The sequence below is a fragment of the Diceros bicornis genome, chromosome 4, assembly GCF_020826845.1.
Source record: "Diceros bicornis minor isolate mBicDic1 chromosome 4, mDicBic1.mat.cur, whole genome shotgun sequence".
Lineage (NCBI taxonomy): Eukaryota > Metazoa > Chordata > Mammalia > Perissodactyla > Rhinocerotidae > Diceros > Diceros bicornis.
This window is the reverse complement of record NC_080743.1, coordinates 59,718,223-59,742,764: the sequence shown is the minus strand read 5'-3', so window position 1 is coordinate 59,742,764 and position 24,542 is coordinate 59,718,223. Positions and strand designations below refer to the sequence as shown.

General features: G+C 54.3%; 2 protein-coding genes across 2 annotated transcripts in view; one reads left to right on the top strand and one right to left on the bottom strand.

Annotated features, from left to right (window-relative positions):
* The window catches only part of LMNA (lamin A/C), a 42,627-nt gene extending 29,344 nt beyond the window's left edge, over positions 1–13,283 (bottom strand). The window contains exon 1 of the mRNA XM_058539423.1: positions 13,058–13,283. The gene's annotated coding sequence lies outside the window, so the exon portion shown is untranslated. The remainder of the gene's footprint in view (positions 1–13,057) is intronic.
* A 493-nt stretch (positions 13,284–13,776) lies between these two features.
* Positions 13,777–20,682, top strand: MEX3A (mex-3 RNA binding family member A). The gene is made up of 2 exons (XM_058539424.1): positions 13,777–14,680; positions 18,329–20,682. The coding sequence occupies exons 1-2, from the start codon at positions 14,227–14,229 to the stop codon at positions 19,435–19,437; spliced, it is 1,563 nt and encodes a 520-aa protein (XP_058395407.1). The 5' UTR covers positions 13,777–14,226; the 3' UTR covers positions 19,438–20,682.
* The last annotated feature ends 3,860 nt before the right edge of the window (positions 20,683–24,542 follow it).

Genomic DNA, 24,542 nt, shown 5'->3' with positions numbered 1-24,542 from the left:
GCATCCCAATGGTATTCAGGATAAAGTCCAAATTCCTTGACCTGGCTTGTAAAGCCTTCCGTTACCCAGGCTCTGCTTGTATCTCCAGCCTCATCACTTGCCCTCTAGATTCCAGCAATCCCGATGTCTCTCGTTTCTTCTAAGGTAACCTTCCTGGACTTGGCACAGGCTTTGCCCTCTGACCAACTCCTACTCATCCTCCGGGCTCAGCTAATAGTGCCACTAAGTCTGAGTTAGGTGTCCCGCTAAGCCCCCAACATCTCTTGTCACACTATAGTGACACTGTGTACACCTCTGTCTTCCCCCATTAGGGGAACTCTTTGAGGGTAGAGGCTGGGTGGGTCTGGCCTCTCGGAGATGCTCAGCTCAGGCGGGAAGAGAGCACCTTCCGTGTCCCCAGCACCCACATGGGTGCTCCACTTCTCCCTCTACTTTTTCCATACACCCTACTCTTCAACACCTAATTCTCGCCTCACCTTCCCCCCATGTGCCCCCACTGCCTTCCTTCACTGGAGCTCCATGTGTGCTCTGCAACTAGGCCTCTCTCCACACCCAGCCCAGGGCACAGTCATAATGCCAGTAGTAACAACAGCTACTGTTTATAGAGCACTCACTATGTGTCAGGGCCTGTTCACGGTTCTTTCCATTCATTGGCTCATTTGATACCCAGCAGGAGCTAAATAAAGATATTGGCCCAAGGACCTGACTTGTCTGATGGTTGGGGACAGATCTCTCCAGGAGCTTATAACTCCATAGTCACAGAGTGTAAAGGAGCTGGGGTATATGCTAGGCCCGCCATAAATGTTTATTGAGGGAAGGAACAATATAATTGCCTACCTATAATAGCAGGTCCTATCACTAGTGAAACATTATCTCGGGGCAGCCCTGGGACGGTGAGCGGCAAGGTCATTATTCTCATTTTATAGAGGAGGACTCAGCCCAAGTGAGTGGGGAGGGACCTGCTTCCGGCCACACAGGGGGTAATGGGCCCTTTTACAAACTGCAGCACCTCCAGGGCTGAACAGAGCATCCTGTGTGGCACAGGACAGGGAGCCGCTGTGCCCAGGGGGTAGGGGAGGGTTTTACTGGAGAGTTTTCAGGGATCAGGGCTAAGAGGAGCCCTTCAAGACCACACACCCGGTGGTCTCAACCCTCACTGGCCATCAAAATCGCTTGGGGAGGGGACTTGCAAAACTGCCAATGCCCAAAGTCTCAGATATTTTGATTGAATAATTGGTTTGGAGTGGAACCCGGGCATTTTGCAGTCAATACCACTTCAATCTGTCATTTTATAGATGAAGAAGCTGAGGTTTGGAGTGGGAATTCTAGTAACAGCTAACACTCACCAAGTGCTTTTGATGCCAGGTGTCCCTCTAAACAGTGCAGGTACCCTATCCACCTGATCCTCACCATATCCCTGCATGGGAGGGACTGTTATTATCAGCTCAATTTTACGGGTGAGAAAACAAAGCACCATTGGTCCAAGGTCACATGACCCGTCAGTGGTGGGGCTGAGATTCAAACCCCAGAGACCTCGTCTTGAAGCTGACACTCGCAAGCTTGATCCCGTAGGTGTCAACCCCAATATTGCAAAGGAACCAGTGGTGGAGCCAGGCCTAGATCCCATGTCTCCTCTGAGCAGAAAAGTCAGAAATCGGTGAGAGTGGGTAAACTGAGGTCAGAGAAGCCACAGTCCAGGTGGCAGGCCTGGAGGCCCCTGTCCCCTCCCTCACAGGGGCCAAAGGAGTGGTGAGGAGCTGGGCAGTGGGGCAACTTCCCCACAGGGCCATCCTTCACCTTCCTGCCTCCCTCCCCTCCCGAAGGGGATCCCTGACCAGCCCCATCTGAGCTGTCACCCTCCCTGTGCTAATTGATGCAGCCTCCTAATTGCTGATCACAAGGAGGCAATTAAGTCCCATTAGGGAGAGAGAGCTAATTAGTACTCAGCTTCCCACAGCCTCTGGGCACCCCCAGGGTCAGCTCGAACATGCTGCCCACCTTCCCTCTCCCAGGGAAGAGAAATGCTGCTTGTATTGAGCATGGCAAAAGTTCCTGTTCCTTCCTTGCTCTCCCAAGGATCAAGGGTCAAGCACCTTGGCTCATCCTATACCTCCACACTGTGGGGCAGCCCTGTCTCCCAGTTCCGCTAGACATGACTCGCCTTCCCTGACAACCAAGAACATTTATGTCACCCCACCATTCACAAGTACTTGCCCTTGTAATCCCATCCATCCTCCACGCAACCCTGGAGGTAGTGTACCCCACGTGATCTCTGGGGCTCAGAGAGAGTAAGTGATCTGCCCGAGATCACGCAGTCCACATTGACCCCAGATCTTGTACCCCTGACATACGTATGTGATAAGTCTGTCCAATGGTCTCATCTCTGTTATTCCTGATGTAACATGGTAGGTAGGTGGGGTACGAACTGTACACCTTCTTTCCATGTGCTACATTGTGCTAGGTTATCCCATTTAATCTGCTTCTCTCCCTCTGTTCATCTGCCTGACTCTGTCCCAAGAACCCAGTGCCAAATTCAAGAAGGTTCTCTCTGGGATCACAGAACTGAGATTCAAGAGACAGAGTATCTAGTGCTCTCCTCCCCTAACTCACTCTGTGACCTTGGAGAAATTGCTTCCCGTCTATGGGTGTCAGTTTCTTCACCTGCAAAACAAGTGGATGGGACTGGACGATTCCCAAGGCCCTTCCAGCCTCCATCCCTTCTGCTGCAGAGGAAGGGATGGTGAAGAGCTGTGCTTCCCTCTTGCATGCCATCAGGGCCCGGGGGTGGGACGGGGATGCCTCTTTCATACTGAAATTGTGGGGGCCCCACGGCTTAACAAGAATGAAACTATCCTGACAGCGACTGGGGGAGGCTGGGAACTCCCAGGCTCTAGCAGGGGCTGCAAGCGGGGAGTGAGGGGCAGACAGGATGATATCTCTCTCACACACACACCCCTGCTCCAGGACCAGGGCACAGGGAAAGTGATGGGGGATGCTGGATGGATCAGAATTGGAGCCTGCTTTCTTGGGCCTAGAGGAGAGTGAGAGGCAGGCTGGATGCACAGTTCCTGGCCCACATCAGGCCATGGATTTTGCCAGCCTCCCTCCTTATCAGTGTTGGGCTCACACAGGGCAGGGCAGGCAGGGAGACTGGGGGAGATGGAGGGGCTCCTTCCCATCTCCTCCTGGGTCTTAGCCACACTCTAACTTCCATGCCCCTGTTCTTTTTTTTTTTTTTTAAGATTTTATTTATTTATTTTTTTCCCCCCAAAGCCCAGTAGATAGTTGTATGTCATAGCTGCACATCCCTCCAGTTGCTGTATGTGGGACACAGCCTCAGCATGGCCGGAGAAGCGGCGCGTCAGTGCGCGCCCGGGATCCGAACCCGGGCCGCCAGCAGCGGAGCGCGCGCACTCAACCGCTAAGCCACAGGGCCGGCCCATCCCCTGTTCTTCTTTTTCTGCTTTCTAGGTCTTCACAAGCATGGTTAGAATCAGATTAGCCTGGGTTCTAATCCTGGCTCTGCCACTCATGTCCTACCTGTGTCACCCTGGGCCAGGGCAACAGTTTCGTCTTCTATAAAATGGGATAACAGCAATTCCGGAGGGCCACTGTGAGCGATAAGTGAGATGTGCGTGTACAGTGAGGAAGAGACAGCCTGCACCTTGTCAGGGCTCAGTCCCCCTCCTAGTATCTGGCAGAGCACAGGCCCAGGGGCCGGGGTTGGGGAGTGTGTGCTGAGCACTGAGAAGGAGCCACATGGCATCCGGTCCCTAGCACGCAGTCCCTCTGCAGTGTCCTTTTTCCTGTGGTGAATCACTGCTCACAGGCCCTGGGGACCCAGGAGTCCCCAGCTTGCCACAAACACTACCATTGTCATAGAAACCGGGCATCCTTTTCCTCTTTTGCTGATTGATTTCACCACATTGTGCCCCACACTGTGTCTGGTTCTTAGATCTCAGCTTTTGACTCATTGATTGAACCACTTCTAGTTTCATGTCCCCAAGTTACCATCAGCCTTGTCCCCATTCCATGTCTGTGCCCCTAGCCCCTCAGCTAGGCCCCTTTCCCCAGCGGCCCCCACTCCCTTCCCTGCCAAGGAAGGCTGGGCACCCCCTCTCATCTGTCCGTGAGAGGCAAGCGAGCATCAGCCCCTGCTGCCTGGGGCCGGGAGCCCAGTTGGGACTCAGGACCCCACCTCTCCTGCCCTCAGACACCTCAGCGCTATGGTGTGAGACAAGCAAGGGCAAGGGAGGTGGCCACGGGCGAAGACCGACGGGCGCTGGCGCCACCTGCTGGGCTGGGGGGACCAGCCCCACCTTCTTACGCGTGGGCGTACCCAGGCTAGTCCTGAGTGGCAGAAGGCACCAGTGATGTGTCCTCTCAGGGGAGACAGTCACCCACATCATTCATTCATTCATCACAGATATTTACCATCTGTGTCCCCAAAATGGCTCTTGTCCTCATGGAACAAGCAATTAAACTGCTAGGAGTGCCTTGAAAGGGGCAGCTCTGGATGCTAGGGGGCAGAACCCCGGGGCACCTACCCCAGGCTGCGGTTTTGGAGTAGACCTCCCTGAGGAATGGATGACTGAGTCCTAAATAATAACAACCCACATTTATTAAGCACTATCTGTGTAGTAGACGCTATGTCAGAACTTTACATGCCTCTTGCCACTAATCGCACAACAATCCCATGAGGTAATTGCTGCTTTTATCTTCACTTTATAGATGGGGAAAACAGGTTTGGAGACGTTAAGTGATTTGCATAGGGCTCACAGCTAGGAGGCCGCAGCACCTGCCCACCTGTAGCCCAGGTTTGGAGGATGTCCACACTATGGGCTTCTGCTTGAATAGCCAAGCAGAAAGGGAGAAAAAAGTGTGTTCCAGGTGAAGAAAACTGCAGACATGGAAACCTTTGGCCTATGGACAGAGGAGGAGAGGTGGACAATTGAGACTGAAAAGGAGCACCCAGGGAGTAGGAGAAAAGCCAGGGAGGGAATAAAGAGTTTGGAGAAGGAGGCAGGGACCAGCGGGGTCAGAGGTCAGAGGTCAAGCAAGAAAAAACTGAGACTGGACACAGCCCCTGCTCTCAGGGAACCCTGGTTGGTGTGGGAAGGTGGGGCACAGAAACACAGGGAGAGCAGAGTAGAAAGTCCCTCTGCACAGGCCTGAGGTCAGGGCTCCAGCCAACCAACAGGCCTTGAGTAGTCTGCAGAGGCTGCCTGGAGAGACATGTACAGTCACCCACCCGGAAGGGCATGGAAGTGCCTCTAGAATACTGGCAATAAGGGGCACCAGAGAGCCTGGGTATAACTATCCAAGTCCTGGAACTGGATACAAGAGATAATCAGAGGTGCCGGGGAGGTAATAAGAGTGGGGAGCAGCCTGACCTCCCCCAGACTCTTGAGAGAGGGGCCTTGTGAAGGATGTTGGAGCTAGAAAGTGCCGTGGAGGTCCTCTGGCCCAAGCCACCTTACCCGCAGTGGTGAGATGGAGGTGGCTTGCACCTGCTGGTGAGAGCCCATCGTTCACACTGAAATCAGCCATGGTGAGAGAATTTACACCAGGGAAACTGGCAATTGCCACAAACCAGGGCTTTTTCCCCCCGGTTATTAAACATGTACAAGCACATTGCTGTTCCACACTCTCCTGCCCCCACTTTACAGAAGAGGAAACTGAGGCCCACAGATGGGGAGTGACTTGTTCAGTATCACATGGTAATTTTCTTCCTTTTATTTATTCAATTAATCATTCACTCCACAAATTTTTATTGAGTGCCTGGTCTATGCTAGGCTTTGGAGAGACACGTCCCGTCTGGGGGAGCTTTCAGTCTGGTGTAGCATGCAGACGTGTAAACTGGCCTTGACAGCACTGTAGGCCAAGTACTAACAAAGGGGTAAGTACCAGGTGCCGCAGCAGACTCAGGAGGAACACCAAAGTCCTTCAGCGTGGTGAGGAGGGCCTCTCAGAAGACATGACTCCTAAGCTCAGCTCTGGAAGGTGAGTTGGAGATAGCCAAGATGAATGAAGGAGAGAGGGTTTGAGGCAGGGAGAATAGCACTTGCAAAGATCTAGGGGCTGGAGAGGGCCTGGCAGGAGCAGGCGACCCATGTATACTCGGCACTCTCGAGGAACTACTACCTGCAAGACTCGTTTACCAGCAGTGACTGAGGAGAGGGACTTTACATGATTAGAGATCCCTTCCGAGCCATCAGGCAGAAGTCATATCAGGGAATTAGCACTATTGTTGATTTCCTGCTGGGTATGAGTTCAGACTAGGTTCAAGAGAGAAGAGGAACCCAGTGACAGTGTATGCCATCTGTGCAGACAGCACCCCCTCAGAGATCAGATGAGGGAGGGCTGTGAGGGTCCAGGTGTGGGGTGAGGAGGGGAGGGGAGAGAGGGAGCTGGGTGTGGAGGGTAGGAGGGACGATAGAAAAGCAGAGGGAGAAGTTGAATATTTGGTGGAGTCGCGGGGGGCGTGGGCGTGGGGGAAGGCTGTTCAGGAGGGAAGTATGGATGAGCATGCCCAGCTTCCAAACAGCAAACATTGATTGAGCACCTACTGTGTACCAGGCACTGTGCCAGGTGCTGGGAATACTAGGAGTAGACTAGATCCAGTCCCTGTCCTCACAGAGCTCCCAGTGTACTGGGGAGCAGAAACGTAAACAGACAGTTATAGTGTGATGAATGGTAAGGGACACCCAAAAATGACCAGGGGAGATTTCCCAGAGAAGGTGATATCTAAGTTGAGTCCTGCAAGATGAACCAGCAGTACCCAGATGAAGGGTGAGCGAATAGCAGATGGGATAGCACAGGCCAAAGCTGGGTGATGAGCAGGACACTGTGTGCTCAAAGCCCCGGAGGGAGGCCCATGTGGCTGGAGTGGAGAATGGAAGGGAGGGCAGGACCAGCTAGACCGGTGGGCAGGGGCCAGAACGTGGAGACACTCTGAACCACACGAAGCAGTTTGGTCTTGATTCCACTGGCCATGGGGAGCTAACACAGGGTTTTAAGGAGAGTTTTACAACCAGATTTGCTTTTTTAAAGTGATCTCTCTGGCCAGTATGTGGAGAATGGGTTGGAGGGGCAGGGGAGACAAGACCAGAGGAGGGAGACCAGTCAGAGGCTACTGCAGGCAGGAGATGATGGTGGCTCAGAACAGGAGGGTAGCATCGGAGGCGGGAAGTTGGTGCATTTGGGGAAGGTTTTGAGGTGTAGTTGGAGGACTGGTTGAGGACCTAGATGGGAGGAAGTTAGGGAAAAGGCAGAAATCAGAGATGGCTCCAGATTTCTGGCTTGAGCAACCAAGTGGATGGTGATGTCATTTACCGGAAGCGGAGGAAGCTGGGGGAGGAGCAGCTTTGGACTACTGCGGGCAGAGCCAGGGCTAAAAACTCAGGACTCCTGGTTCCAAGGCAGCACCTGTTTTCCCCATGGGGGCTGCTGGGAGAAGGCACAGAGAACGTGGGACAGAGGAAGGGGGAACATGGGGATGGATAGTGGCGGAAGCAAAGGGAACAAAATAACAGTAACAACAGCTAACAAAAGGCCAGGCACCATGCTTTATATACGTGGTTTACATACGTCTGGTTAAATTCTCACAACATGACCTTTCTCACTTCGCCACCTCACATCTTTTTACCCCCATATCCTGCTTTATTTTCCATCATAGCCATTACCACTACCAGAAATTACGTGATCTACTTGTTTACTGTCTGCCTCACCTCCGCCACAGAATATCGGCTTCGTGAGAGTAGGGACTTTGTCTGTCTTGTTCAGTGCTGTATCCTCAGTGCCTAGGACAGTGCCTGACACAGCGATTGTTCAATATATATTTATTGGATGAAAAATTTTAACTCCTTTTTAGGTAGGTATTCTTATTATTCCCCTTCAGACCCAGGTCAGTTGGACTCAAATGTTTCCTTAGCCTGTCTCCTGAACAGTGCCTCCCAGGGACTCAGGAGGGCAGCTGGACATGAAGCCAGTCTTAAGCAGCTGGAGGGGGCTCAGGATGACCTGGGGAGCTGGTCAGACCATGGGGATGCCCAGGTGTGAGCCACCTGTGTTCTTGTCCTGAGTCAGAAATAGACTGGTAGCCTCGTTGTCTCCCATGCATTGGATGCCCCGCCAGAAAAGGGCAAGGTGGAAGCTTGAGATGATACCTGAGGAGGCAGGGCTGGGCATGGAGCCCTAGCTGAGCAGGGAAGAAACATCTGGGCCCTAGTGTCCCAGCCTGGTCTGGAGCCATCCCAGTAGCTGGCCTGGAGTGCCACCTTGTGGTCAAGGTTCAAAGACACTTTTCCTCCATCTGTCCCCTGCTCCTCAGGATCCAGGCTGGTGGCTGCCCAAGCAGCAAGCCTCCCTGGGCTCCTCTGGCACCAACTTCCAGTCATCCCTCCAATCCTCTCCCTTCGAATGAACCTCACTCATCCTTCAGGGACTCCTTCAGATCCACTTCATCCAGAAAGCCTCTCCAAACTGCTCCAGCTTCAGTGATCACTCCCTCCTTGTCCTCCAGGCATTCACTGGGTGTCACTGTTTATCTCTGGGGTCACAGGCTCTGGAGTCAGACAGATCTGGCTTTGAACACTGGACTGTCCACTTAACAGCTGTGTGACTTGAGCAAGGTACTTAACCTTTCTGAGCTTTAGGTCCCTGATGTTAAGCAGAGATGAGAATTCCAGCCTCACAGAGTTGTGAAGAGAATTAAATGAGATCAAGTCTGTAAAGGCCAAGAAGAGAACCTGGCAATGAACAGTCACTCTGGAAATGGCAAGTCCCTTCCCACCCCTCTCTCTGACTTCCTCTTCCCTTTCCTAAAAAAGGAAGCACGATGGAACAGAAGGCACAAGAGAGTCACGGGACCTGGGTCCTCTGGGCCTCACAAGGCCATTAGATAATTAATGAAGCCATTCATTCTTGCATTCATTCATTCATTCATTCACTCAACTTCTATTCCAGCTATGACCTTCTGTACTGTGAGTCTATCTTTTATATTCATCTGTGCCAGACTGTATCTTGTGCTTCAGTATCCCCTGTTAGCGTCTAGCACAGAACCTGGCTCAGAGAGGGCAATGGAAAAATCCCTCCTCAACAATCTACCAAGGGCATGTTTACTGCCTCCCCTCCTTGCCCCAAGAGAGCACCCAGCCCTGGCTGGCACCAGGCGCCTGTCCCCTCCCTCACCCCAGCCCGAAACTAGAGCTGGCGCCACTGGGTGAGGAATCTGGGGACCAACTGTCACAGCTCAGGTATCACCCGCCTCCCGGACGCCTGGGTCTGGCCCTGAGTCCCAGAAGGGCCCTGTCAGCCAGCTGTCTTGGGGGGCCCTGGCTCCACCCCAGCCCCTCTGAGCTGCGCTCCCTGGGGAAATCAGACGGTGCAGGGGACCTGGTAGGGGGAATGCTGGCGTGGTCCCAGGGGAGGAGCAGAGGTGTTTGTCTGTCCAGGTCCAAACCTCAGGCTAGGCCTTTAAAGCCCTTGGAGATCGAGTCCACAAGGACCCATAGTGACCTCCTCTCTCCTCCAATCTCTGCAGCTCTCCCAGTCCAGAAGACTGTTTTGCCCTCACATTGAATCCTGTTTGCCCATGTTCTCTGGGCCATGTAGGCCGGTTTCTGTGTCTCTGTGTTTCTGCTGAAGGCAGAGATCAAGTCTGCTATTTCCTTCGTATGTCCTACAGAATTTTACCCAATACATTCTCATTGATTGAAATTAATGAGTTGAGTGTATTCCAGCAACAGAAAGAAAACTGGCCGCCCTCTCAGCAGGAAGGATGATGTTTAGGTGGCAAGGTGGACTTCCCATAAGGGAGAGGTATTAAGAAAAGAAAATGGAAATCTCACAGAGCATGGGAGAGAGGAGGCTCGGCTGACTAGGACAGATGGAGAAGGCATTGGAGAGGAGTAGGAGATGGAGGAGATAACCTCATAAGGGCCAGCCAGCTTGGGAGGGCAGGCTTGGTGCAGCCTCCTGTCTCTCCCTCCCTCCCTAGGGGCTCTGAGAACCGAGCAGAGGAGGGGCAGGTGTTAAGTGTGTGCCCCATCCCTTGGTTCTGGGTGAATAGGCAGTGATAACAGGTGCCCAGGTTTGCTCGGAGGAGAGAGGGGACAGAGCTCCACACACAGACAAGCACTGTCTGGGTCACCCCCCAACTCCTGTCCTCCAGCTTCCACACTAACCCTGGGCCACCCCACTCTCGACTGGGTCACCCTTCCTGCCTGGCAGCCAGGCCTGTGTATACACACATGAACACACATGCAGATACTCTTGCACATAGACACACACTGCACATACAACCAACTCAAAAACTCCACAGCGTCCTCTGATCCTCAGGCCTGAGGCCAGGAGCCTGGCCGGTGTGTGTGTGTGCGCGCGCGTGTCTGAGAGAGAGTGAGAGAGAGAAAGAGAGAGAGAGAGAGAGAGTTCACCTGCATTCCAGTGCTCAACAGGAATTATTTTTGGAATTATCTGCTGTTTGTTTTGGATGATCTTATTTCTGCAAGTGTAGATTTAGAACTGACTTCAAGTGACTCACAGTGGGTCAGGATCTCCTCCAGCGCCTAGCACATCCTAAGCACTCAATAGGAGGTGGTTAGCTGAATGAATTAATGAAAATTAATTAATGAAGACCACAGTCTAGCTAAAGTCAACTGCAAAGGGAGAACAACCGGAGCTGGAAAACTAACACTGACTGAACACCTAAGCGGAGCCAGGCACCGCGCTAGGGACTTGGCTTATTATTTCCATTTTAGAGATGAGGAAACTGAGACTCATTGGGAAATGCTTGCCCAAGGAGCAGAACTAAGAAGCAGCATGTTTGGCTCTGAGGCCTCCTCCTTCCTCTTACACCTTGAAGCTTCGAACATGCAGTTACACTCCACACACCTTTACTGAGCATCTGCTCTGGGCAGGGGCATGTGCTGGGCACTGGGAGGCCAGGGTGGGGGACAATGACAAAGATGAGAGACACAGTCTTCTCCTCCAAGGGTCTTGAAGAGGAGAGATATGCCACTACACAACTTTGTGGTCATAAGGCAGAGAGTGAGGGGTGGGGTGGAGTGGGCACAGCTGTCTGTTTCCAAGCAAAATTGTTTAGGTAAGGCGTTTGGCCCTCACGCCTTAATTCTAGACTGAGCAGGCAGGGGGAGGGAGGAAGAGGAGGGCCCATGGACAGAAACCTAGCTTGGCCAACACAAGTCACCTCCACAAAGGAGGCCACTGGCCTCTGGGAGCGAGGCAAGGACACATCAAAACCCCCCCTGAGAACCCGGCTCCTCAAGGTGCCCACCCTCGGGCTCCTCCACCACCTTCGCGCTCTGGTAGTCCCGGCGGTGGTGGATATACCCCCACAATCTGCAGGCACACACTCCCATGTGTCTGCCCACGCCACAGACCTAAGTGCTCACACACAGCCTGCCCTCTACGTGCCAGGTCCCGCTCGCCTCTCCTGCCTTGGATATCTGTCTGGAGTCGCAGCGGGACACCGAGGGTGGACACGTGGCAAAAGAACGCACCCAGGGGGCTGATTTGTCCTTGCTGGATCAGTGAGGGGGGTCCAGCAGGGACCGCAGCCTCCCCACCCCACCCCTCAGTCTACCCCTTCCCACTCAGCAGCTGTCCCCCTCCCCGCTCGCACACACTTGTTTCTGTCCTTTGTTTTCCTCCCCAGCCAAATCCCCAAGGCTTCTTTGGTCATTAACCTCCCGCTTTAATTAGCTTAGTGGGGAGGAAAGTGGAAGCAGGGCAAATTCAGGGGTGGGTGTCTAGAGGGACAGGAAGGCTCAGACCAACTGGAGACAAAAATGCCTGGCACACAATCAGTCCTGTGCAACTGTTGGCTATTTCTATTAATGTGAAAACCAGTTCCCTGGTCCACAGAGCAGGAACCTTACCCCAACGAGAGCCCCACAGTCCCGAGTACCACAGTTCCCCCAATCCAGGTTCCTGGGGCAGAAGGAAAGGGAACGAGAGTAGGGACAGCCCACTCCCACAGGGCCTTGTCTCTCCAATTCTTCCTCTCCTGCTCTTGCTTGGTGGCGGTAGCGCCCAATCCCACAATAAGGTTTGTAGTTAATCTTATGTTAAATCCATGATCCAGAGGGGACCCTTCCCCAACTCTGGGGCCTTCTGGGGTTCCTCAGTCATGGCTCCCCTTCCCTGATCTTCTGCCTAGCAAAGGAGCAAGAGCCAACCCCCAACCCCTCCTGAGATCCTCCACCTTGGCTCCCACCCTCCCATTGGTGTGCAAATTTCTTCTTTCCAAGAATCAATTTAGGGAACTGGGCTTCGCAGTTCAGCCCTCAAGGCCTCACAGTGCCAGGTCTATGAGGTCATCTCATCTGTTCCCCTGCCTCCAAGCAGGACTTTACCTCACAAACTAGCTCAGATTTTTGGTTTCCAAGGCACTCCAGAAAAGGACAGCTTACCACTGTAGCTCACCCACCCATTCGTATAAAACTCTTCTTGGGAAGTTCTTCTTAAAGTCTGATCTCAAGCCCTCAAGCTGCAGTGCTATCCTTTCTCCTCTTGGGAAAGACCCAGGCATAAAAAGGGTGACAAAAAATAAATGCTGAAGATATGGGCTAAGGGGAGAAGAAAAGATTGCATTACACTCCAACTTCCCCAAACTCCCCCTAAAAGTACCCAACTGTCCATTTCATGCCTTAAAAACTTATTTTTACTTTCACCAATTTCCAGAGTCAAAGAAGCTGAATTAATGGGTTTCCAATGGGGGAGACATGGGCGAGGCAAAGTGGAATGATGATGGAGGTTAAGGAACAGATCACCTCCAAGCTGTATGCATGGCCCAGGCCTGAAGGAAGTCTGGGTCCTCAGTCGATCCCGTGTCTCCTCCCTCCTGTCGCACTCAAAGCTTATGGCTCTCACCCGAAACTGTTAAGTCACATCATGCCTTTAAGACTTCCCCTGCCTCCTCGCTCTCTGCCCCCCACTTCTCTCCTCTCCCTCCACTCCCTCATCCTCCTCACCTCATCACTCCACAGCCCTCCCAGCTCCCCTCCGCTGATCAGAAGGACGTGAACTAACTCACCTCCCAGTCGGTGCCTCTCAGATCTCCGAGACTGGGGGGCGGGAGGGGATGAGGGGGGATGGCTTGCCGCTTGAGGATGAGAGGACCCCGTCTTTTGCCAGGGGGTCCCACCCTCCAGCCTGGCACCGCATTCTGGTCCCCACAGCGCGCAGAGCCGGGTTCTCCCCGCATCGCGGTTGCGGGCTTTGTCTGCTTTGCGGAGAACCTCTCCCCGCGGCCCCGAGCCGGGATCGACTCTGGAAGAGCGGGAGGGGGAGAGCGGAGAGGGAGCGCAGCAGGGAGGGGGAAGAGGGTAAAGACAGAGAAAGCCGCAGTGACCCAGCCGGGACTGCTCCCCCCCCTCTCGCCCCCCCTCATTATCATAAGAAAGAGGGACCCAAGACTGGCCGGGATCCGGAGAGAGCCCGTCTTGGGAGAGGGGCGCGCTCCATTAGCCTTTTTTCAATCCGTTCCTTTTCTGTACACTGATTCCTCTCCCGTGCCCGCGCCTTGGAAAAATTAGGGACCTCGACTTCCATCCCACCCCCAGCTTTGCCTCCGAGCCGTGGTTAAAGACCGAAGGCAGATCCCTATCCTCCTCGGGTCAAGGAATTCGTCCCTGCGCCCCCGAGAGCGGGAAACTACAACTCCCGGCATGCCCCGGGCGCCCCCGGCGCGCCCCCCTCCCGTCAGTTCCATGCTGCTCCATCCAGTTCATTTAAAACAAAAGAGTTTGAGCGCTGGAAGGGGCTGGGCTCTATTGGGGGCCACTGAGCGCCGCTCCTGGACTGGGGCTCGGTACGGGAGCCTAACGGGGGCGTCTGGACGGCGGGGTCTAGAGACTCCCGGGTCCGAGGCGGGAGGGGTGGGGGCAGAGATCCCGCAGCCCCCCGCCCCCCGTCAGCCCCGGAGAGGAGAGGAGATCTGCCTTCTGGGTTTTGCTTCTCTTTCCCCCCACCCCCACCCTGGGGGCTGGGGCGAGGGGAGTCGGGTTACAGGGTGTTTGGGGAGGGGGGCTTAGGGGGAGGGTCTATCTTTCTATCTCGCTTTCTTCCCCCCTCCCCAGTTCTTTGTTCCCCCTCCCCACACACCCCCCTCCTCTCCTCTCCCCTCCCCTCCTCTCTCCTCTTTTCCCTTCCACCACCTCTCTCTCTCTCCCTCTCTCTCTCTCCCCCAGCTTTTGTTTCGCCATGCCTAGTCTAGTGGTATCTGGAATAATGGAAAGAAATGGGGGCTTTGGAGAACTAGGATGTTTCGGGGGAAGCGCTAAGGACCGAGGGCTGCTGGAAGACGAGCGCGCCCTTCAGCTGGCTCTCGATCAACTCTGCCTCCTGGGTTTGGGGGAGCCCCCCGCCCCCACGGCGGGCGAGGACGGGGGAGGTGGGGGGGGCGGCGCCCCCGCGCCGCAGGCCGCCCCCCCGCAGCCGGCCCCGCCGCCGCCGCCGGCGGCGCCCCCGGCCGCCCCGACGGCGGCCCCCGCGGCGCAGACGCCCCAGCCCCCCACCGCCCCCAAAGGGACCAGCGATGCCAAGCTCTGCGCTCTCTACAAAGAGGCCGAGCTGCGCCTAAAGGGCAGCAGCAACACCACCGAGTGTGTACCCGTGCCCACCTCCGAGCACGTGGCCGAGATCGTGGGCAGGCAAGGTAAGCGGGCGCCCGGACCGCGGAGAGGGACTGGAGTGGGGGGCACCCCATCCTAGCGCAGAAAGTTCATTTCCTCTCTCCTTGCCTGCCTCTGGCTCGGTCCCTTCCCCACAAAGGGGGACCCGCCCCCTACCCTGATTTCCAAGTGCCACAAAGTTCCCTGCTACCCCCAGTCGGGACTGTCCTCCAGATCTTTCCTCCCCCAGGGCTCTGCCCTTAGACAAAGAAATATCCTCTCATAGAGAGAGGGAAAAGGGAGGGGGAATCGGTCTCCCAATCCAGGGAGGCTGTCCGGAGGGGGTGTCCACTCCCAGCCGGAAAAACTGGTGGAATGTGCAGAGAGTTACTCAGAAGCCCCTACTCTGATATCTGAGAGTGGGTTGGGGAGGGGGCACCCCTGGGACCTTCAGCCACCTGGAGTTACAGACTTGGAGGGAGACCTGGCCCGGGAAGCCAGATTATCTGTCTCTTTGTTGGGCTAAGTGTAGGAATGGAAGGGGGTGTGGCTCATGGGAGGGTCCCAGCCAGGGGGAGAGGTGGGGAGGGGGCTGCTGGGAGGAGGGAGTCCTGTGGTCACCCACACACCAAAGTTGAACGGTCTGTGAGGTTTTGGAAGGGGTGCCTCCAACGAAGTGCCACGTCCTGGCGTGGACCTCTCCTCCTCCCTCTCAAGCTTTTGTTCTGGGCTGGCCACGGCCAGGGGCCAGAGGCCTGGAGAGGGGGTCTCTGGTCCTGAGAGAGTAGGACAGAGTGGGGGGGGGTCATGCTGGGGGGTAAGAAACCTTTCCCTGGAGGTTTGGTGGAGGGTGTGTGTCTGTCTGGGTGTGTTGTTGGGTGAGGGGGTGTAGAATTAATCCAGTGTAGTATGTCTGATACCACACCCTCCTCCGTTCCAGCATCTCTGGGCTAGTGGGGGTGGGAGTGTTGGTGAGGGTCCAGACTGAGCAGAGGGGGTCTTGGGGACCCTTCCCTCTCCTGGTTTCCCAAAGGGGAGTGTGTGGGGGGTGGGATTTGGCAATTGCAAGGGGGCTGGGCTGGGGAGGTGTTGGGTGGGGGAGGAGCAGGGGAGGAGCTGTCCCACCGTGGGGAACAATAGAGGAGCTGCATTCCGGCTGTGAGTGAGGGAGGAGGCCGGCTGCTGGCAGGGGAAGAGGGGAGGCGAGCCAGGGGGCCCCTTACTCCACATCCCACCTCATCTACCCGGAGTGCTGGGGGTTGGGGGGATTTTGCAGGGAGATCCGGAATGGAGGAGGGGAAGATGCCACTCCCCTGCACAGCCCTCATCCCCCTGGGGCACTCCATCTCTTGAGATTTCTGGTTTAAAAAGTTGGATTTCCTCTTGTTGCCAGAAACTAGGGACCCAGAGCCCTGGAATTGGGTGGGGACACTGATATCTTTTCTTGGATGTGGTGGTGATCTTGGGAGGCCCCAGAATTTCATGGAGTCATTCTTTCCTCTTCTGCCTCCGCATCAGATGGGCCTGTCTCTCATAAAAGTAGGGGGATTTCTCCTATTCAGAGAAGATAAACCGCCCCCTCATTCCTTAAGTCTATGGAAGTACTCCCTCTTGTCTAACCTCCCTCCTCCTGCTGCAGTGTCAGTGCTCCTCTATTTGACCTCCAGGAAGGTGAAGCCCAGTGAGTCTTCCCTTCAAAAGATGCTTCTTCAGAGTTTTGAAACCCAGGCTGAGGTCCACCATCAGTTCTGCACCTCCGGGCCTCTAGCTTTTCTCCTTCCTCTTATGCCTGAGCTGTCCTCCTCACCCCAGCCCCAACCCCCAAAGACACCTAGCTCTCACTTAAATTTATGGACCCAAAACTTAGTGCCAGAACCCAGGTGCCTATCAGATGCCATGTGAGCAGAAGTTGTAGGCAAGAGGACTTCACTGTTCCTCAACCCTCCATGCCTCACAAATGGAACAATCATTTACTGACAGTAAAGCAGCAGGGATGTGGGTTTGACAACAGGTAGGACTTCTCAACTGCCAAGAGGTCTGAAGACAAAAAGGGGGGAGCAAATTCTCTTTCCTGAGGTCTCTTGAAGGTGAGGAGAGCTGCCCTCAACCTACTCTATCCTCCCACCTGCAAATCTGGTAGAGTTGGAGAGGAAGCCATCTGGAGTGGAGGAAGGAGAGGGAAAAAATGAGCTCACCTCAGGCCTGTGGTTGGAGGGTTGGGGCAGAGTCAGAAAACTAGGACTACTGGCGTTGGTTTTGGGGGGGGATAGGTAGTGTGGTGGGGGAGTGAGAAGGGGAATGGTGAGTATGTACCTGGAGAGAGGTGTGAACGTGTCTGGTTGTGAATGGGGGCAAAAGTAGTGGGCGTGTATAGGAATGTGCTGTTTGTGTGCTGGGGATGATGGGGATGGAAGAGTGGGAAGTGTGAAAGGTTGAAACGCGGGGAATCCGTGTGTGTTTGTGTATGTGTGTGTGAAAGGGGTGTGTGAAAGTGTGTATTAGGCTTGCACCACAAGTATTGTTTAGGTAAAGGCACACAGTGCCTCACAGCTCTTAGGTCCGTGTGCGCGCGCGCACACACACACACACATGTGGCATGTGTGCTTTGAGAAAGCGTGTGAGTCTCTGAGGCTCTGTGAAGCTCGGGGCAGGGAGAGGGAATGTGGGAAAAGAGGAGAGAGGCTTGTCCAGTCAGCCATTGAGGTCTGCAACCTTTAGTGATGGTATGGCCATCCCAGCCTCCCTCACTCTTCTCTTTCCCCTTCTCTCTCTTTGTTTCTCTTTGTCTCGGCTTTCTTCTTTCTCTTCCTGCCTCTCTCCCCAACCTCCCAGCTTTAACCCACTCCTACTTCAAAGCAGGAGTATAGGTCCAGAATACCTTCCCCCTCAGCCCTGCTCAGCCCCAGCCCATGTCAGCTCTCCTGCCCCCAGGGGGACAGGGTGGCAGGAGTGTCCATAAGGTCTGGTGCTGTCCCTCACAAGTCATTATCTTTAACTTCATACTCCTCCTTTCTCCCTTGAAACTCTGATTCTCAGACCCTTCCCAGTCTCCCACCTCCACTAGTTGCTGCAAACTTGCTATGAATTTGGGACCCACTGAGAGACACTAATGGGCGGAAGGCACGGGGGCGTGGATCACAGAGCAGATGGGGGTCAGGGGTCCCTGAGTAGATTGGAGGACACTTGTAGTGAATGGAGGTCAAGTGAGGAGTGGATTGTGGAGTCACTGAGTGCCTTGGGGTTCTGTGGGAAGATCATGGTCAGTGACAGATTGGCAGGGGTGATTAAGTGATTTGGAAGTTTGTGAGTAGCCAAGAATCAGTAGAGAAATTGAAGGAACAGCACATGGTTGGGGAGGAGTTCGTGAGTTGATTTGAGGTTAGCAGCTTGTCTGGGAGGGTCAGTGATTATTTCTGGGCTTCAAGGAGTAAATGAATTTGGAGGGCTCTGAGTGGAATTCGAGGGAATTTTGGTACATTTTGACATCTGTGGTTGATAGAGACGTTGGGTATATCTGAGATACATGAGTGGATTGTTCAAGTCAGGGTATATTGGCGGCGGGGTTCAAAGGGTAGACTGAGGGGTTCTTGGGGGCTGGGTATCTGAGTAAGGATCAGGAGCTTATTGGTCTCAGCACAAACCTTCTTGCCTTGTGAGTTTCTTTTTCTCTCTCCCTCCCCACCCTATCCCAGGCTGCAAGATTAAGGCTCTGAGGGCCAAGACCAACACCTACATCAAGACGCCTGTGCGAGGCGAAGAGCCAGTGTTCATGGTGACCGGGCGGCGGGAGGACGTAGCCACAGCCCGACGGGAAATCATCTCAGCAGCCGAGCACTTCTCCATGATCCGCGCCTCCCGCAACAAGTCGGGCGCCGCCTTTGGCGTGGCGCCTGCTCTGCCCGGCCAGGTGACCATTCGTGTGCGAGTGCCCTACCGCGTAGTGGGGCTGGTGGTGGGCCCCAAGGGGGCAACCATCAAGCGCATCCAGCAGCAGACCAACACGTACATTATCACGCCAAGCCGCGACCGCGACCCGGTGTTCGAGATCACGGGTGCCCCGGGCAACGTGGAGCGTGCGCGCGAGGAAATCGAGACGCACATCGCGGTGCGCACAGGCAAGATCCTCGAATACAACAATGAAAACGACTTCCTGGCGGGGAGCCCAGATGCCGCGCTCGATAGCCGCTACTCGGAGGCCTGGCGGGTGCATCCGCCGGGCTGCAAGCCCCTCTCCACCTTCCGGCAGAACAGCCTGGGCTGCATCGGCGAGTGCGGAGTGGACTCTGGGTTTGAGGCCCCGCGCCTGGGCGAGCAGGGTGGGGACTTTGGCTACGGCGGCTACCTGTTTCCGGGCTATGGCGTGGGCAAGCAGGACGTGTACTACAGTGTGGCTGAGACTAGCCCCCCGCTCTGGGCGGGCCAGGAGAACGCCACGCCCACCTCGGTGCTCTTCTCCTCCGCCTCCTCCTCCTCCTCCTCTTCCGCCAAGGCCCGCGCCGGTCCGCCGGGAGCGCACCGCTCTCCTGCCGCCTCCGCAGGCCCCGAGCTGGCAGGACTCCCGAGACGCCCGCCGGGAGAGCCCCTCCAGGGTTTCTCTAAACTTGGCGGGGGTGGCCTGCGGAGCCCCGGCGGCGGGCGGGATTGCATGGTGTGCTTCGAGAGTGAGGTGACTGCCGCCCTCGTGCCCTGCGGACACAACCTGTTCTGCATGGAGTGTGCAGTACGCATCTGCGAGAGGACGGACCCGGAGTGTCCCGTCTGCCACATCACAGCCACGCAAGCCATCCGAATATTCTCCTAAGTCCCCTGCCCCATGCCTCCTGGGGCCACTCCCCAGGGGCCCGCCCTGGAGCTGTTTTCCACTGGGGCCTTTTGGAAATCAGTGATTTGAGGGGCAAGGTGCTTAGAGATACTCGCTCGTTGGGGAGGGAGAGGGGAGGCGATGGTGGCTGGAGGGTAGGCTACTGTCAGAGCCTCTGGTCACCCTGTCCTGGAAAGGTTGGGAGGGGACCAGACCAGAAATTTTACTAGAGTTACAACTCTGATACCTCAACACACCCTTCAATCTGGAAGCAGCTAAGAGAAACTTTTGTTTTGCCAGAGGAGGCCGCTAAGGCATCCTGACCCCTCTGTCCACTACCCCTTCCTCTGTGAAGGAGATGAGGAAAGGGAGAGGGGGAATTACCATCTGTATCTAGAGGCACTCTTTCCAATCTGCAAGTCCTCTGGTCCTGACCTCCAACCTCCTAATATGTCCCTTTCGACCCTCCACCTCCATATCCTGTTTGGGAATCTGTTCCTGGGTTTCTAACGGTATAAGGGGGTTGGGGCCCTTTGGGAAGTCTGCATAGATTTTCTTGGGGGAAGGGGAGAAGCGTGTCAATCAGTAAACGGCTCAGAACTCATCTGTCCCTGCAAAGCTGGGCTAGGGGAACCTGGACGGGGTGCTCCTCTCTGCCCCTCCAGCTTTCCCTTTGCTTCCTCCCCCCCTTTCCTCCTTTGGGTTCTCCTTTCTCCTTTGCTCTTTCCCCAGCTCTTTTCTTTGCTTCCCCTTGGTAGTGTCACCCCCAGCCCTGTCTTGCTCTTTCTCTTTCTTCCCTTCTTCCTGCTCCTTCCTGCCCCTTCCAGCCCAGCTTTGGGGACACCATCCCCCTGGGGAGAAGTAGGGGGAAGAACATTTTGATGGTTCCCCCTGATTCCTCTTCTGGCATCTGGAGGCCCTCTCTCCCACTCCCCCAAAGAAACACCTCAAATTCTTGATGGAATGTATCCCCATTCTCAGAGAAAATTTGAGGAGGGGACTAATACTGGGGTACATAAAGGGTCAAACCTCCACCTTTATCATCTTTGGGCATTACATTTAGGGAGCAGTTCTTGGGCTGAGTTTTCTGGCACTGGGAGGGGAGAGCCAAGGTAGTGTGTTTGCTGTTTCAAGGAGCAGGAAAGGGCCTGAGGCAGAGGAGAGGCTGCTGGAGGGAAGGACTGCTCCTCCTCCCCTGCAGTGCCCCACCCTCTGCACCCCTCTCTAGACATGACCCGAACCCTTATTAGCGAGCAAATCATGAAGTCTCTGTCCCATTCAATGTGGTTGGGGAGAGAAGCCAAGTCTTCAGAGAGGGGTCAGTCCAGGCCCAAGCAGGACTGGGGTGTAGCAGGGCCTGTTCCGAGAATCATGTATTGTACAGGCCTTGTATCCCCTTTGCTGCTTCCCTGCTGCTCCCTTGGGGCTGCCACCAGCCTCCCACCCTCCTGGTTCCGCTGGCCGGGCCAGGAGAGGATGGGGAATGGGAGTCCCCGGGGGTCCCAGGAGATTCTTGTATATAGTGGGGTGGGACTGTTGTAAGTGATCTCTGAGCACTTAAGCTCAGGAGTCCCATTCTTCCTGGATGGAGAGGGGGTGCAGGGATGGGGGTACAGAGGGGATTTCCTCCTCTCCTTCCTCCTGTTGTGAATTAACTCACCTCTCCTCAGCCTTCCCCTCCAGACCACCAGCCAGGGATGGGGGAGGAAGGAGGTCACAGCCAGGAAAGCTGGCTGGTGACAACTTCCCTCCTTCCCGCCAATGTGAGCCATCCTGAAATGTCTGTACAATAGAAACCAAACCAAATGGGCACCCTCGGTCGCCGAGGGAGGGTGGGGAGGGGGGTGGGAAGATGGGATGTCTGTCTGTCGGTCCCCCTCCCCCTCTCCACTCCTTACCCACAAAGGCAGAAGACTGTTATGCTAGGGGGCTCGGAATATTCAATCCCACCCTTACTGATTGAGCCAAACCTAGAAACAAACGCAAAACACACGTGAGAGACAAAATAGAGGAGAGAAAGAGCGCGAGAGGGAGCGAGATAGGCGACCAACACAGAGGAGAGAAAACAAAAATAGCAAAAAAAAAGAAAAAAAAAAGCAGTTCTTTATAATTTAATATTCTATTTTAATAAAGGCGTTTATTACCGTATAAATGTAGCAAAGAACCTGGGCTAATATGAAAAAAAAAAGACTTTTTATTAGGTAATTTATTATATGAAAAGGATATTTTATTTTATGATAAAGTGATCCTTAAAAAAAATAAAAAAACTTTAGAAGGTTTAGAATATATGTAGGGAGAGAAGAAGAAAAAAATACATTTGTATTCAGAGTTAAATCTTAAAAAAAAGTGTTTTTAATATATGTTCGGGTTTACGTTCCTTTTTTCCCCCACTTTTTTTCGGGGAGGAATGTCATTTGCTTTTCGGAGGGGAGCATCCTGGGATGGATGGTGGAGACAGGGGCTAGGGGAACCTGGTCCCTCTGGGGCCCTGCAAGTAGATCGGATTTCACTCCATGGGCACCCCCTCCCCTCTCCCCCTCCCCCTCGGGGGAGCCGGCAGAGCCAAACAAAGAAAGGGATTAACAAGAAAGGAAGAAGCAGTAGGATTGAGGACTGAGGATCCTGGGGTGCCCCCACTTCCCCTGCCCTGTCCCAGGGGCCAGTGAGGAGGGGAAGTCCAGAACTGAGGCCTAGCAGGCCTACGGGAACCCTCAGAGAGGTGTGAGGTTTAAGAGAAATAGTTTTGTTTTTTTTTTTTTAACCAAAAATGAGAGAGAGAGAAGACAAAGTAAGAAACCGAGGGGTTTAAAAGAAAAGAATACTACAAAATAATAATTATTAATAATAATAATAATAATTCAAATTTATTTCATATAATCCTAGAGAAAAAGAGAAAGAATTACTAGTTACTTAGTAGACGATATTCAGATAGCTTAAAGTTTAGTAGCATTGAGGGCCTTTGGGTCCAGTAGAATGTATAAAAGTCGTACCGAAAAGGAAAATAAAGGAGGGAAGTGGCTGAGTCCACCCTGAGGCGCCCCATCTTCAGATAGCAGGGTGGGAGCAGGCTGCTAGTTAAGGTTGGGAGCTTCCAGTCTGCTGGGGTTGATTCGGAGAATCCTTGGATTTTTAAATTGTAGGACAAATAGATGAAGGGCTGAGTTCCTAGGGTCTTGGAAAGGATGGGCATTGATCATTTCAACCAGATGGAGGCTGGGCTGGGGACAGCAGAGGAGGGTGAGCACATTTGCCTGCATCCCAGTACCTGGGGGCCTGGCCATCCTGTCCATCCCTCTGTCTCTGTTGGGCAGCCCTTCCTCCCTCCAAAGTGATATGTCCTCTCTTGGGGCTCTCTGGGAGGATGGAGACCGCCCTGCTCCAACCCTCCTGAGCCAACTTCTTCCAGGCCTAACTGAGGAAGTCCTTCTTGAAGCGTAACCTCAGTCCACTTCACTACAGAATGATTCAAGAGCCTGGTAGGTCATTCCACAAATCGACGCACATGCACACACTTTGTACCTTCTCAGAGCTTCAAGGGGACTGAGGAGGTATGTCCCCCATCCCTGTTCCCACCCAATATTCCACTTAGCTTTTGGCCTCCGTGGCAGCAGTAGGAGTAACAATAATCTTTGTCCTTTAAAGCTGCGCAGTGCTTTACAGATTTGTAGAGTGCTTTATTGTCTCGTAGAAGTTAGATTCCAAGAAGGACTTCCCACCCACTGGGGTGGAGTGAAGATACTCCTTGAAGGCCTGGGAGAATGGGGTCCCCAAGGGTACAAAGGCAGGGGAGGGCGGCAGGGACTTTGGGTGACCCCGACCCTAACCCTCTGCCCCAGTCCACCTCCATCTGTAAGTATTCAGGTAGGGGTCATCCCGTGTGTCCTGGCCTGGGGCACATCACCTTCCCCACAGGAAATGGGGGAGCTTGGCTTTTGCATGTGAGAAATCAATGAATTTTTTAAGCACTTGCCTTCTACCAACCCCAGCTTCAATCAGGTCAGGTCCCTCCCCCTATCCAAGGGGGCGCATATGCCCCTTGGCTCTCCTTTAGACAAGAGGAGCCTGCTCATGACACCAATGACTCTGTCATGCCCCTCCCTGGCCCTAGACCCCAAACACATCTCCCTCTCCCCGATTTACTCTTCTCGCCCCACCTAGGGACAGATTTCCCCCTGCTCTTTTTGTCCTAGAAACCCCGCTAGTTTGGGAAGGTAGCGTCTGGGGTGGGGAGGGCGTCCCCTTTCCCACTCGAGGGTGCGGGTGGGGTAGGGTGGGTTGGGGGAGACAGCCCTGGGGCAGGGGAGATGGTCTCTCCACTGTAGAAAGTAGAGTAGGATTGTGGTCAGACTTAATTTGAGGCATCTAGTGAAGACACGTACAAATCCACCACGGAAAAATATTTCAAAAGCAGAATAAAGGCGGGAAACAAAACAGACCCATGAATAATCAAGTCAAAGTGATGTTGCACAAAATTCAGAGAAACCAAGAAGGGGGAGGGTTAATGTATTAAATGTGCTATTAAGAACTTAATTTTATTAAAAGTATTATTACTTAAGGCTCTGGCTTCTTTGCATATGGGTCTGAACCACCTTGGGGTGAGTGGGAGAGACCGCTGTGGGTTTTCTCTAGTGTCATTCTGAGTGCTCCTGCTCAACTTGCAGGAAGTGGATGGCTCCTGTCCACCTTCACAGCTCCCTCCTGGAGTCTCCAAGCGCTCAATGCCCCCTCTTATCTCCCCACTTACTGCCTTCTGTTCCTTGGGGTGTAGTCAGACCTCCTTCCACCCTGCCCTGCAGAACAGGAGAAGGCGAGGCAGGGTGACCGAGCCCCTGCCTGGACAGCCAGCTCCTGGGCTTGATGGAGAAGGGGCAGAGGGCTGGGAGACAGACCCTCCCCATTCATCCCCACCAGATTCAATCTGTCCCTACTCCACACCCACTCTTCTTTGGGGTCAGGCAGAAAACTGGATGGAAGACTTGGGCCTTCCACCTCCCAGGCTTAACCCCCTTTCCCAGAACACACAGACAGGGCTGGCCCTGACTCCCCCTTCTCTCTAGCATCCCCCCCGGCCTCCTCCCCTCACCCTTGGCATTGGAGTGACCTCA

Coding starts and splice junctions, on each gene's coding strand:
- MEX3A (XM_058539424.1), top strand. CDS start 14,227: ATGCCTAGTCTAGTGGTATCTGGAATAATGGAAAGAAATGGGGGCTTT. Junction 14,681..18,328: donor CGAGATCGTGGGCAGGCAAG/GTAAGCGGGCGC, acceptor ACCCTATCCCAG/GCTGCAAGATTAAGGCTCTG.